Raw genomic sequence first — 14,675 nt, forward strand, 5'->3', positions numbered from 1 at the left:
ACCAGCATCACTGCCTGATTACAGGATGTTTCCGTCCCCCTTAAGGACACTCCATAACCGTTCGCAGTCACTCTCATTCCTTCTGGCCACCACCACTGTGTCTCTGTGGATTTGCCTGTTCTGACATTTCATCTAAATGGAATCATATTTTTAGGACTGCCTTCTCTCACTTAACTTATTTTCAAAATTCATCCTTGTTGTAGCATATATTAGCACATTGCCAGATAATTTATTGCCAGATTATATTCCATAGTATGGAGAGACCATATGTCAATTATTCACTCATTGATAGACATTTGGGTTGCTTCTACTTTTTGGCTATTATGATTAATGCTTCTATGAACATTCGTGCACAAATTTTTATAGATATGCTTTTATTTCCCTTGGGTATATACTTACAAGTGGAATTGCTAGATTGTATGATAATTCTATGTTTGACCTTTTGAAGGATGGCTGAGCTGTTTTCCGAAGTGACTATACCATTTTCCATTCCTGACCCAATGACAAATGATGATAGGCATTTTTTAATGTGTTTGTTGGTCATCTGTATACCATCTTTGAAGCAATCTGTATTCAAATATTTTGCCAATTTTTAAAAATTGCTTGTCTTTGTCAGATTGTAAGAGTTCTTTATATAGCCTGGATACTGTTCCTTATCAAATATATTATTGGCAAATAAGTTTTTTTCATTCCATGGGTTGTATTTTCACTTTCTGGATAATGTCCTGTGAAGCACAGATGTTTTAAATTTGATAAAGTCTGATTTACCTACTTATTTCTTTTGTTGTATTTGCTTTTGGTGGGTGTTCTACTTGAGAAACCATTGTTTAATACCAGGTCGCAAAGGTTTGCTCCTATGTTTTCTTCTAAGACTTCCAAAATTTTAAACTCTTATATTTAGGTCTTTGATTCATTTTGAGTTATTTTTGTGTATAGTATGAGGGTGTCAGCTTTATTCTCTCAGTGGATTTTCAGTTGCATCATTTATTGAAAAGACTGTTCTTTCCCCAGCTGAATGGTCTTGGCACCTTTGTTGAAGATGAATTAATCCTAAATGTGAAGATTTAATTCTAGACTCTCAGTTCCATTCCATTGATCTGTGTCTACCCTTAGGCCAGTACCACATGTTAATACCACATGGCTTTGTAATGAGTTTTGAAATGGGTATGTGTGAGTTTTCTCATTTTGTTTCTTTTTCAAGTTTATTTTGTCTTTTTTGCCTTTTGGAATCAGCTTGTTAATATCTGCAGAAAAGGCTGTGGGATTTTGATAGGTATTACATTAAATCCCTAGATTTGGAGATTTGCCATTTAACAATACTGTGTTCTGATCCATGAATATGGCTGTTTTTCCATTTATTTAAGTCTCTAATTTCTTTCAATAACGTTTTGTAGTTTTAGTATATACAAGCCTGTGCAAGATCATGTCACCTTCAAATAGGGGTAATTTTACTTCTTTCTTTCCAAACTGGATTTCTTTAATTTTCTTGCCTAATTGGGAAATTTAAAAATTACTAACTCAATCTCTTGTTATGGGCCTATTTAGATTTTCTGTTTCAGCTTGTCAGTTTTCAGAGTTTTTATATCTTAGGAATTTCTCTTTCTACCAGGTTATCTAATTTGTTGGCATACAGTTATTCATAACATTTTCATATAGCCTTTTCTTTTCCCTTTTTATTTTTTATTTTATTATTTTATTTTTATTCTTTTGATTGTCTACAGTTTTACATATGTCTCCTTTTTCCCAATTGATACTCCCCCCACCCCCCCAGTCATTCCCACCCCGGGCAAATACAGCCTTTTAGTTTTAGTAGCAATGTCTCCTGTTTCCTTGCTAATTTCAGTAAATTGGCTCTTCTCTCTTTCTTTGTCCTGGTCATTCTAGCTAAAAGTTTGTCAATTTGTTGATATTTTTGAAGAACCAGCTTTTGGCTTCACTGATTTTTCTCTGTTTTCTGTTTTCTTGGGAATTGGAAGATCAGTAACTTAAAAATAGCCACCAAAGGATTTCGGTCTTTTTTTCATGAGGTTAAATAAGTCTAGTTTCTTTAAGAAGGGTCCTGTAGGTACTGAGTTAGGGAGGAGTGTTTGTGTGTAAACACTTACCTTATTCCCCACCCCAATCCTGTCCACCATATTTTTTTAAAATACATTTTATTGATTTTTTTTTTACAGAGAGGAAGGGAGAGGGATAGAGAGTTAGAAACATCGATCAGCTGCCGAAACCGGTTTGGCTCAGTGGATGGAGCGTCGGCCTGTGGACTGAAGGGTCCCGGGTTCAGTTCCGGTCAAGGGCATGTACCTGGGTTGCGGGCACATCCCCAGTGGGAGATGTGCAGGAGGCAGCTGATCAATGTTTCTCTCTCATCGATGTTTCTAACTTTCTATCTCTCTCCCTTCCTCTCTGTGAAAAATCAATAAAATATATTAAAAAAATAAATAAATAAAAGTTCTTTTAAAAAAAAAAAGAAAAAGAAACATCGATCAGCTGCCTCCTGCACACCTCCTACTGGGAATGTGCCCGCAATCAAGGTACATGCCCTTGACCGGAACCGAACCTGGGACCCTTCAGTCCGCAGGCCAACGCTCTATCCACTGAGCCAAACCAGTTAGGACCTATCCACTATATTTTTAAGAAATAGGAAATATAGTCTTGCTCCCGAGGAACCAGCTTTTGTTGAAGAGGCTATGAAATAGCCACAAGAACTACTAAAGAGCAGTACAAGGAGGTAGAGAATGAGATGCAAAACAAGGTTTCTTCCATATCTTCAGAGCTTTTGTGCTCTTTTCTATTATTACTAGAGGCCTGGTGCACAAATTCATGCGCTGGCGGGGTCCCCCGGCCTGGACTGCACCCTCTCACAATCGGGGACCCTTCAGGGGATGTCAAACGGCTGGTTTCGGCTCTAGTACGCATATAAGATCTTTGGTTAATCTCTTCCCGCCCTTCCCCATTCCCCCTTCCCTCTGAAATTCAACCATCTGTTCCATGTTTCCATGTCTTTGTGTTGAGCGTCTGCCCCCTGGTGGTCAGTGCGCATTATAGGTAACGGTCGAATGGTCACTTAGGCTTTTTTATATATATATATAGACTAGAGGCCTGATGCACGAAATTTGTGCAAAGGGCTTGGCCCTCACAGCCCTGGCTTCGTCCAGGAGGTCATCCGGAAGGACATCTGAAGGTCATTTGGCTGTCTGGTCTAATTAGCATATTACACTTTTTTTATTATAGATTATTTTTTAAATTTATCTTTATTGTTGAAAGTATTACAGATGTCCCCCTCCTTTTCCCCATTAACCTGCTCCATCCCATACATGTCGCCCCGACCCAGGCCTTCACTACACTACTGTCTGTGTCCATGGATTATGCATATATGCATATAAGTTCTTTGGTTGATCTCTCCCACACACACCCCCCCAAGGCTTTCTCTTGTTTCTCTGCATTGCACTGCACATTCAGGGCCTAGACTTGGTGAGCAGGTGGAGGCTTACCTCTTTTTCTTTTTTTAATATATTTTTTTAATAAATTTTTATTCAGATTATTACAGTTATTCCTCTTTTCCCCCCCATAGCTCCCCTCCACCCGGTTCCCACTCCGCCCTCACGCCCCCCCCCCCACTGTCCTCATCCATAGGTGCACAATTTTTGTTCAGTCTCTTCCCACACCCCCCACACCCCTTTCCCCCCCAAGAATAGTCAGTCCACTCCCTTTCTATGCCCGATTCTACTATATTCACCAGTTTATTCTGTTCATCAGATTATTTATCCACTTGATTTTTAGATTCACTTGTTGATAGATGTGTATTTGTTGTTCATAATTTGTATCTTTGCCTTTTTCTTCTTCTTCTTCTTAAAGGATACCTTTCAGCATTTCATATAATCCTGGTTTGGTGGTGATGAACTCCTTTAGCTTTTCCTTATCTGTGAAGCTCTTTATCTGACCTTCAATTCTGAATGATAGCTTTGCTGGGTAAAGTAATCTTGGTTGTAGGTTCTTGGCATTCATCACTTTGAATATTTCTTGCCACTCCCTTCTGGCCTGCAAAGTTTCTGTTGAGAAATCAGCTGACATTCGTATGGGTACTCCCTTGTAGGTAACTGACTGTCTTTCTCTTGCTGCTTTTCAGCTTCTCTCTTTGTCTTTTGCTCTTGGCATTTTAATTCTGATGTGTCTTGGTGTGGTCCTGGAGGCTTACCTCTTAGCTCTTGTTACTGCACTTCTGGAATTTAGGTTAGCATTGCAGTGTTAACACATAGTAGCTCCAAGAGTGTATCAGCAGCATTGGCTCGGGTTACAAAGCCAAGCCTGGGACAGAAACTCTTTAATAAGCGAAATCCAAGCTGCCCCAAGACACTGCAGCTATGTTTTCTGCAAGGAATCAGTGATAACTTTGCCAGTTGGTGTAGAACACGGATGATTCTATGCCATTATGGAGCTATTAGAACATTTGGACATTTGCATTTAGAATAGCAGTATTTTCAGCTGTATTCTGAAGGTCAAGATGAATTTGCATTTCTGATGTTTCTTGGATTTTTCTCATTGTTTCCATGTTATCTTATGTAAACGAATCCTTGTAGGATTGTCTTTTCTATCTTCTCCATTAGTTAGCTTTTAGACCTGTAGATTTGTTTGGCAGTTTATGTTCAGTGCTTGCCCTGTGCTACCTTTCTAGTTAGAATCTTCCCATCCTGCTTGTGGAGTAATCTCCTTACTGTTTTTTATGTATTTTTTTTTTTATCTCTTTTCAACCCACCTTAGTTTTTAAAAGTGTATACTGTCTGCAGCCACAAGCCAATGAAGTTACAGAGAAGTCATTCCCCCTGAAAGCTTCCCTGTGCCCCTTGCAGGCAGTGCCCTTCTCACTCTTGGCCCAGGCAACTGCTGATGTGCTTTCTGTCACTGAAGTTGTACTTTCTTTGAATTTCTTATAAATGTGTCATACGATATGTCACCCTTAAACATAAAGGCTTCGTTCACTTTGCATCACGCATTTTAGTTTCATCCATGTAGTTACATGTAGTTTGTTTCTCTTGATTGCCAAGTAGTCTTTAAGTGATGGCATTGTGGTGTTGCAGGTGGACAGCGTAGTGGCTGCTGAGTACGAGCTGGAGTACCTCCTCCTAGAAGGTCACTGCTATGACATCACCACCGGGCAGCCTCCGCGAGGCCTGCAGTTCACGTTGGGAACTTCAGCCAGCCCCGTCGTCATGGACACCATTGTGATGGCCAACCTGGTAATGATCAGTGCATCGAGGCGGGGGTACCAAGTCATGTGCCCTTCGGCACTACAATTTATGATGGAGCCGTTAGCATTCTGAACATGAGTGAGATTAAAATTCATGATTAACTACATTTGGTCAAAATAAAAATCCTGTTTAAATTATAGGTTGTAATTATATGTCGCTTTAGAAGAAAACATGCTGGAATTGTCTATTCTAAACCAAATTGGAGCCTGAAAATACATTGCTTCTGACCTGATAGCGTTTCCTTTTCGTTGGAGGCGTGCATCTTCCTCCATTACACATTGATTCTTCACTGAAGGGCGGCTCAAGGGCAGGCTTCTTGGCTTGACTGGCCTGTATTTTTCTAGTGTTTCTAATATGTAGATTTTTTTTGAGTTGCACTGATTTGTTTATAGCTATCTTATTTTAAATATAGGTGACTATTATTTCAAAAAAGAAATAACTGTTCCTCAGAAACAGGATATTGATGTTTGAAAGAGAACTAAAATTTGTCTTTTTTTTCAAAGATAAAGAGAAGCTATTTATTTTCATGACACCAGCAATACATGTATACAACCTCCTTGTGATCATTTATTCAAATACAGATAAAGCAAACATTCTCCATTATTAAGCCACCAGTTCCTCTTCCTAAAATTAACCACAATTCTTCTAGAATTTTCTATGTATTTGCATGCATATATCTAAGTATGAAATATTTAAATTTGTTTTGTGTGTTCGCGTTTGTCTGTTCCGTTGTTCTGCATCTTGTTATATGACAGTGCATACAGATCCGCCTCATTGTTTTAAAAGCTGCAGAATACGCCACAGAACACACATTACCCTAGGTTAGCAGTTCTCAAAGTGTGGTTGGGAACCCTTAGCAGTGCTTTCAATGGGTCTCTGAGGTCAAAATTACTTTCATAATAATAGTTAAGACATTACTTGCTTTGCACCCTCGCTCTCACAAACGTACGGTGGAGTTTTTCAGAGGCTCCATGTGCGACGATGTCATTGCTCTGACAGCTAATGAAATGTGTGTGCGTATTTCTTATGTTTTCCAAAATGTTCTAAAGAAGCAGATTTAGGGTATAAATATGTGCATTTTCAAGAGATTTACTCTGTTCTTGGACTCCTACTAAAATTTGTCTTTTCTTCTTATCCTAGGGTTACTTCCAGTTAAAAGCCAACCCAGGAGCTTGGATTCTCAGACTGAGGAAGGGCCGTTCCGAAGATATTTACAGGATCTACAGGTAGGATTAAGTGGTGCTAGTACATCTTTTCAGAGCATTTTGCTCTGAAAATCAGCTCAAATTGAATACTGCATTGGCAGTTAGCCAGGGTATCAGAGTTTAATTTATAATCGTACTGTGATGAACAGTGCTTTCCCAGGAAATTAAACATGGAAGAACTGTCAGTGTGGAATTGGATGGTAATACTTCCCAGTACTAATAAGTATGGTCAAGTTGTCACGTTTTTAGATCCGTGTCAGTTTTACAAACATTTTTACAGTTTTATTTTTAAATCGTTGGGACCATGGTTGTTAAAAAAAAAAAAAAAAAGTTTCTGACCATTAGCTACTAAAGACGAGGCAAGAGGCTCAGCAGCCGTTTCTGGGGGTCAGCGTAGCACCCCACGCAGGAGACCATGGAGCAGAGGCTGGGATGCTCCCTCCTTGCAGTCTCTCCACCTTGCAGAGATCCTCAGGGGGTAGGTGTTCATCGCCCCCCGAAACGCGCAGGAAACACAGGAGAGGCCTCAGGTAGCACTCACTCCCTCTGCTGGGGACCTGGAGAGGCGCCGTGCTGAACCAGCTTCCAAAGAGCTGGCTTGCTCCTCCTCACCGGTCTTTCCCAGAGGAGGGGCTCAGCATGTCCTTCCCTGCTCTCTCCTCCCAGTAGAGGCCACAGGGCAGCACCCGTGCTCGGAGCCCACCTGGCCCTTCTAGGCTAAGTCCACAGATGAGCCTTCCTTCTCCCCCCAATACTTGTAGCAGGTGACCCCAGCAGCGCTCGAGGATCCGCAGGGAGTGGTGCCAGCATCACTCACGCAGCCTGGTACCCAGGGAAGCTGAGTGACAGCCAGGAGAGGCCCAAGAATAACAGACCTCGGAGCACCTGCCACAACTCAGCCCGCTCCTGACACATCCCACCTGATGTGGTCATCGCAGAGGCCACCGCAGAAGGCCCCCGACTCCCAGTGAGGGGGAGGAACAGACCTCGCAGACGTGGTCTGAGGTCCTATGAGACGAGGGCCTATGAGAAACGGCAGCTGGTGCCCACAGGCACCCATGCCTCTGGGCTTGCCCAGAAAGCAGCAGCAGTGAAGGGCATGGTGGGCAGATCTGTAGTTGGATGTGCAGCCCTTGAATTACCAAGGGACTCAGAGACAGCGTGGCGGGAAGGTAGGCACCCACCTGGCGTCCAGGCTGCTCCTGGAGGCCATGACGCTTATGGTCATCAGCCCACCCTTAGTCGGCCCGTACAGGAGAGGGAATCATAGCCCGAGTGGATCCCCTCTAAGTGGACACTCACAGGGCAGCCCATCCCACTGTCACTGGGGCAGGCCGAACATAGCTAAGAGGGTAGCAGATCCCGGGCATCAGCAACCCTATAGGCATCACTCTGGCCTAACGTAGACAGTGCCACCCACAGGGTGCCCCAGATGTCCTCGGGCCTGGCACCCCTCCCCCTGAAGGCCTTTCCTTTGCATGTCCAAGCCCTCCAGAAAGTTCCACAGCCTCCCGGCGAGCCCAAGGTTGGTGCCGCTGATGCCCAGGCTGTGTAGCGGGACCGTGTAGAACAGGCTGTGGCTGCAGGCCTGTGGGCAGCGGCTCCTTCGCTCTGGTTTTCTTGGGTCAGGGTAGCCCTCATTCATCCCACACTGATAGTCCTTGGAGGGACGCTGCAGGCAGCTGTGAAACAGCCACCACCTTGCCTTCCTCCCCACTCTGGCTGCACAGTAGGGTCAGTGGGTGCAGGGTCCAGGCACACTGCTGCCGGCAAGAGCCTTTCACTTCAGGAGACAGGGAGTCAGCCCACAGAGATCCCAGGATCCTCTTGCTGGGCCCGCCCTGCGCCTCTGGCCCCTTCCTCCCCAGGCACGGCTGCTGTACAGGGAGCCCTGAGGGAGCCCATCGCAGGGTTTCACAGCCCCGCTCGGCGTGGGCAGCGCCCTGGCAGCAGCGCCCTTCTGCAGTGCACTGAGGGCACTAGTTCTTGTGCGTTCTCTGCCTGGGTGGTACCCAGATTCTACCAGGCTTCCATGTGCTTGGGGTCATTCTGCACAGCTGCCTCAGAAAGAAGCCCAGCATTCGGCAGGTCCCCCTCCTGAAGTCACCGCACCCCCCCATTCGGCCCCTGCCAGCTCCCACATTGCCACAGTGACTGCCAGCTCTCACAGCGCCACTCCACACGACCCTCCGGGGCACCTGGTGCGCACTGGGCGGGGGAGGAAGAGATGGGCCTTTAGGTCCCATTTTCTTTCTGCTACCAGCACCCCACAGTCAGTCATCTCACTGTGATGGAACCACGGGCTGTGAGAAATGCAGTCATTTCAAGAAGGGAGAAAGGAAATGTAGAACAGATAACCTGTTTCCTGACCCTGAGTTACAGGTGAGCAGTCCCTGTGAGCTTCAGCGTGGGTCCTGGTGCTCACGTGGCCCTGGCCTGGGCAAGGCCTCAGGGCGTTTCGTCAGCAGCAGGGATTTGGCTTTAAGGTTTGCAACAAATGACTATTCGTCTTAAAAATTACACTGCCTCTAAAAAGGTGTGATCTGAATTCTGCTAACGCAGTTGAAGTTGGTATTAAACTGTGCGAAAAGGCGTCCTCTCAGTTTATCTATACGAAATGGCTTCCGTCAGCATTTGTTTGCACGGCCTCTTGCTGTGTCCGCACCTGTGCTCCCTGGGACGGACCGGACCTGACTGTGCATTTCTTACCCAAGACATGAAGGCTCTTGTATTAGAACAACATCTTCATTATCAACAGCAGTTTTCTCCAAATGATGTTTTCCCCAAATAGGATTTTACAGAATTGTAATCTGTCGTAAGACATTTATCTGTTTTTCTAAACCACGGTTCCTCCACGTGTCCTTTCTCTGGCTACTCCCCTAACCCCGCCCCCTGCCTTCCTCTTTCTGCCTCCGAGCCTCCCAGTGGGCATTCCCTATTCCCAGCCTCCGGAGCATCTCGGGCGCCCCTTTGCCTGAGAACTCTCTGCGTGACAGTGAGCCCAGTGGGTTCATAGTCACCTGGCTCTCCGCACTCCCTATGGAAGGGGCTGGGCGGGGCTCAGGCCTTGGGAGCGCAGATGGTGGTGGGTGTCTGGCACACAGTGGGCGGCCCTGGCAGCTCTCACGCTGAAAGGTCATTTCAGCGACTCGGGAAGGAAGTTTGGGCTGTGACTGACGGGGATGCATGGGGTTTAAAGGTAGAGATTTTGGCAAGTGCTTCTGTGGACCTTGAAGGGGCTTCCCGCAGGTCGTGAAAAATAAATTTGTTCTGAAAAACTCCATTATGATAAAGTGATGGACAGATAAGGTGATTGCTGTCAGCATTTCCTGCGTGTGAGAGCTGTATTTGTAGCGTCCGTCTCACTGCTCCTTCTCTCTCAGCCATGACGGCACAGACTCTCCGCCCGATGCTGGTGAGGTTGTCGTCGTCCTCAACAACTTCAAGAGCAGAATCATTAAAGTGAAGGTGAGTCTGGTGCATGCAGGCAGCCGCTCTTTCGTCGTCGTTAAAAGGGGCAGGGCCCCGGCATTGGGTAGGTGTTATCTAAAACATGTATCGCGCCAGCTGGTGTGTCTCGGTGGTTGAAAATCAACCCGTGAACCAGGAGGTGCTGGTTCGATTCCTGGTCAGGGCACAGCCTGGGTTGCAGGCTCCATCCCCAGTGTGGGGCATACAGGAGGCAGCCAATTGATGATTCTCTCTCATCATTGATGTTTCTATTTCTCCCTCTCCCTTCCTCTCTGAAATCTGTTTATTAATAAAACATGTTAAATAAAAATATGTATCAGTCTTAGAATCTCAGAAGGAAGGTGGGGGTGGGGAGAAATTAACCAAAGAATTTATAAGCATAACCCATGGACACGGGTGAAGGTCTGGGGGAGGGGGTGAAGCAGGGGGAAAGAAAGGAGGCATCTGTAATACTTTCAACAATAAAGATATAAAATTTAAAATAAAACATTTTTACACTGAAAAATAAAAATATATATCTTGAAACCAGCACCAAACTTTGTGAGTTAATGGATATGTTAACTCTAATAATAATGCTATTATTGTGGTAATCATTTCACAGTATGTATGTATACAAAATTATCACATTGTATACCTTAAGTTTATACAGTGTTATTTGTCAATTATATCTCAGTAAAGCTGAGGGGGGAAAGAAAAGAAACCCAAGACTAATTTTTCATTGGAATTTCACTGTAGTGTTTATAGGAATGCAGCTTTAATTACAAAATGTCTTCAAAATATGCATTTGTGGCTTGCTTCAGCTGAGGGCTTGCTTCAGCTGAGAGGGCACCTTTTGGGTAATCTCAATGAGCAATATAAGTGTCATTTCAGATAAAATGTTTTCATAGACATTGTGGTGCAGATACCGCCATAATTTACATGATTATTCATAACTGTATTCTCAGAAAATTGGCGATAATGCCAATGAAAATTTCAACAATTATAAATGGTAGCTCATTTAAGTTCTTTTCACGTCTTTCTACTGAGAATGTTAAAGTTCTTAGTGCCTTAAACTCAGAGGTCCTTATGGAGTAAATACAGGCAGGCCTCGTTTTATTGTACTTTTGTTTGCTTCGTTGTGCTTCACAGATTTTGTGTTTTTTACAAATTGAAGGCAAGACCCTCCACCAGCAAAAAGATTACGACTCACTTTGTTGAGCAGCTACTCACTTTACTGTGCTGGTCAGGAACTGAGCCCAGTTCTCACACCCGGGAAAGCCTATCGCAGCCGCACATCGTGGCGGGAGGCAGCCCTCCCTGTGCTGTCCAGGAGCCCTGCTGGCTCGGCCAGTGAATCCGGACAGAGGCTACGCACACAGTGCCTCCTGCCAGGACGCACGCAGCTGCGCCTCCCCTGAGACCTGGCTCTCGGGTGGTGAATTACACTTGCAATTTCACTCAGACTATGTTTCCCACACAATTGTTTGAGGATTTTTTTTGCCCATTTTTCAAACTGAAAACAGCTATTGTCTAATGAAAAGAGGTTGCTGTCTTTTCACTTCAGGTTTTGTGTGACGTGATTAAGATACTTCTGTTGAGGACGTCTAGCCTCTGAGTGGGCTGTACTGCTTATGGGAGAATTAATTCCCTGTGGTTGGCAGTACCCACAGTGAACGTCAGTTTAATGCCTGTTAAAACATAGGAGGACTGCCGAAACCGGTTTGGTTCAGTGGATAGAGCGTCGACCTGCGGACTGAAGGGTCCTGGGTTTGATTCCGGTCAAGGGCATGTACCTGGGTTGCGGGCACATCCCCAGTAGGAGATGTGCAGGAGGCAGCTGATCGATGTTTCTCTCTCATCGATGTTTCTAACTCTCTATCTCTCTCCCTTCCTCTCTGTAAAAAATCAATAAAATATATTTTAAAAAAAAAATAGGAGGACTAAGTCCATCACCTGTGATTGCAGGTTCAGAAGAAGGCAGACATGGTGAATGAAGACTTGCTGAGTGATGGAACTAATGAGAATGAATCTGGATTCTGGGATTCCTTCAAATGGTAAATTGGCATAACAAAAAGAGTGCTTTTTTAGGAAAAACAGACATAAGCATCCTCCCTCTCTTCTTTGGAGTGTATTCGTTCTGTCTTGGACCTTCCACATGCTGTCCTGTGCAGCCAGAAACGGCCCTTCCCTTCCGTGGGCAGGAGTGTCTCCACGGTAACGAAACGCCCTGTCCCTGGGGAGGGGCTCCTCTCTCCCGCTCTTGACTCTGCGGGCTGTGCTGCTCTTTGCAGGGCTGGCCGAGCATCGCTCAGGTTCCTTCCACTGAGCCTGCTGCTGCCTGTGTTCTGTCTTTTCCTGCAGCTGCGAGGCCTGTTAGCTGCCCTCTCCTTACCTGCGGGTGGTGTCCTGGCCCTGAGTGCCCGGCGGAGGGGCCCTGCTCCTGGTCCCGCTGCACCACTTGCTAGGGAAGGAGCAGGACTGGGCAGGACCATCTCTCCCGCTCCCTTCACGGCCGGTGTCTGTCTGAGCATTTCCCCTTTTGTGCTTACTCTCACCTTTATTATTATAGGGGCTTCACGGGAGGACAGAAGACCGAAGAAGTGAAACAAGAAAAAGACGACATAATTAATATTTTCTCTGTTGCATCTGGTCATCTCTATGAAAGATTTCTTCGGTTAGTCCTGTTGGTTGTTTCTGTATATATGAATGAATTTGTCACCGTGTTCTTATATAGAAAGGAAGTGTTCTGTGCGCTCCTGCCCATCACACCTCTGCGTATCTGAAGCACTCTGAGGGTTGTGAAAGATGTCCATATAATTGTGCTTGTTTTGATCTGGCTAGCAGCATGGACTCAAGCTCTATAGTAAAAGCATCGGTGTGGCTGTTACAAGGCTATAAACCTTTAATATCATTGTGCACATATTATAGATAGTGTTTAACTGGCCACCAAGCATTGCTTAAACCATCAGTTAAGAGGTTAACATAGAGAACAGAAGTGGGATAGAACCATGGGCCTGCCTTCTATAGATTCGTAGGGTTTGAGAGCTGCAGTGAGACCGGTTTAGACAGCTGGAGACTCGGGGTGAAGGGGCCTGCCTGAGGTCACAGCCAGAGCCAAGGAGAGGCCCTGGCTTGGGCTGCTTGCCCCAGCGTTGCCAGGGGGAAGTCCTCGGGAGTGCCCTGCCCGAGAGGAACTTTCTGAATGCCAGGTTCTTGTTGCTTTAATGTTCCACTACAGATCTAGTGTAGCAAGTAATCAAAATGTCATTTTATGCCGGAACCGGTTTGGCTCAGTGGATAGAGCGTCGGCCTGCGGACTGAAAGGTCCCAGGTTCGATTCCGGTCAGGGGCATGTACCTGGGTTGCGGGCACATCCCCAGTAGGAGATGTGCAGGAGGCAGCTGGTCGATGTTTCTCTCCCATCAATGTTTCTAACTCTCTATCTCTCTCCCTTCCTCTCTGTAAAAAATCAATAAAATATATTTTAAAAAATGTTCAAAATGTCATTTTACTCATGTCTTAGACCTCCAGTTTCCAAGAAATAATATTAGACCAAAACAGTAAGGCTAGATGTTAGTAACAGCTAAATTTAATTAAATTCCTTGACTCAAAGTGTATTTTTTTAAAATATATTTTTATTGATTTCAGAGAGGAAGGGAGAGGGAGAGATAGATAGAAGCATTAGTGATGAGAGAGAATCATTGTTTGGCTGTCTCCTGCATGCCCCCTGATGGAGTCCAAACCAGGGCATGTGCCCTTGACCGGAATTGAACCCGGGACCTTCAGTCTGCAGGCCGATGCTCTATCCCAGGGGTCCTCAAACTACAGCCCACGGGCCACATGCAAATACAAATATTGTATTTGTTCCGTTTTGTTTTTTTACTTCAAAATAAGATATGTGCATGTGCATAGGAATTTGTTCATAGTTTTTTTTTAAACTATAGTCCGGCCCTCCAACGGTCTGAGGGACAGTGAACTGGCCCCCTGTTTAAAATGTTTGAGGACCCCTGTTCTATCCACTGAGCTAACCAGCCAGGGCTCAAAATGTACTTTTGTTTGTTTTCAAAGTAGGGAATCCTGGGACTGTCACCGTCTGCCATTCCTTCTCCTCGCGGCCCCACAGGCTTGGAGGCAGCCAGGGCTTTGGGGGGCGCAGTCAGTCAGCGCGGCCCCGCTTTCAGTTGTGTCATCACTGACAGAGCAGGCTCTTTAGGAGGCAGCAGGACCAACGCCTTTGCCTTTATTGTTGGCGTATGTTTGTGGGTGAGAGACGCGCCTCCTCACTCGGTGATGGTTTCCGCCGAGGAACAAGTGCCGTTCTCCGTTGCGAGGCTCCCTCTGAGCCTCACGGGCCATCAGCGAGCTCTGCTGTGAAGAGCACTTAGTGGTCGCGTCATTACCTACGTGATTTTGCTGAGATTAAAAAGCATGAAAGATCATTAGTATTGTTTCTTTTCTTTGGCAGCATAATGATGTTATCAGTGCTGAAGAACACCAAGACTCCTGTGAAATTTTGGTTTTTGAAGAATTATTTGTCCCCTACATTTAAGGTTTGTTCCTTAGAAAAAAGGAAAAACATTCTCATTAAGGAGATATGTATAGTATAATATACTTTTTACTACTTGTTATCTGCATGATTTAAAATTTTTCCTTTTAATGACTTACCCTGATTCAGTTGCCTATTTCTATGGTGATTACTCTTCCAGACTGATCTGTTTTGGGGGGAAGAGTTGTTATAAAACTGAACACAAAGTTATGTCTTGTTGGAAGCTTG

General features: G+C 45.0%; 1 protein-coding gene across 4 annotated transcripts in view; it reads left to right on the forward strand.

Moving 5' to 3' along the window:
• The window catches only part of UGGT1 (UDP-glucose glycoprotein glucosyltransferase 1), a 173,858-nt gene that overhangs the window by 138,251 nt on the left and 20,932 nt on the right, over positions 1–14,675 (forward strand). For all 4 annotated transcript variants that reach the window (XM_059704829.1, XM_059704832.1, XM_059704831.1 and 1 more), the window contains 6 exons: positions 5,076–5,234; positions 6,387–6,472; positions 9,835–9,919; positions 11,867–11,955; positions 12,471–12,575; positions 14,367–14,451. In XM_059704829.1, the coding sequence (XP_059560812.1) occupies positions 5,076–5,234; positions 6,387–6,472; positions 9,835–9,919; positions 11,867–11,955; positions 12,471–12,575; positions 14,367–14,451 (609 nt within the window). The remainder of the gene's footprint in view (positions 1–5,075; positions 5,235–6,386; positions 6,473–9,834; positions 9,920–11,866; positions 11,956–12,470; positions 12,576–14,366; positions 14,452–14,675) is intronic.

The sequence above is a fragment of the Myotis daubentonii genome, chromosome 7 (genome assembly GCF_963259705.1).
Source record: "Myotis daubentonii chromosome 7, mMyoDau2.1, whole genome shotgun sequence".
Lineage (NCBI taxonomy): Eukaryota > Metazoa > Chordata > Mammalia > Chiroptera > Vespertilionidae > Myotis > Myotis daubentonii.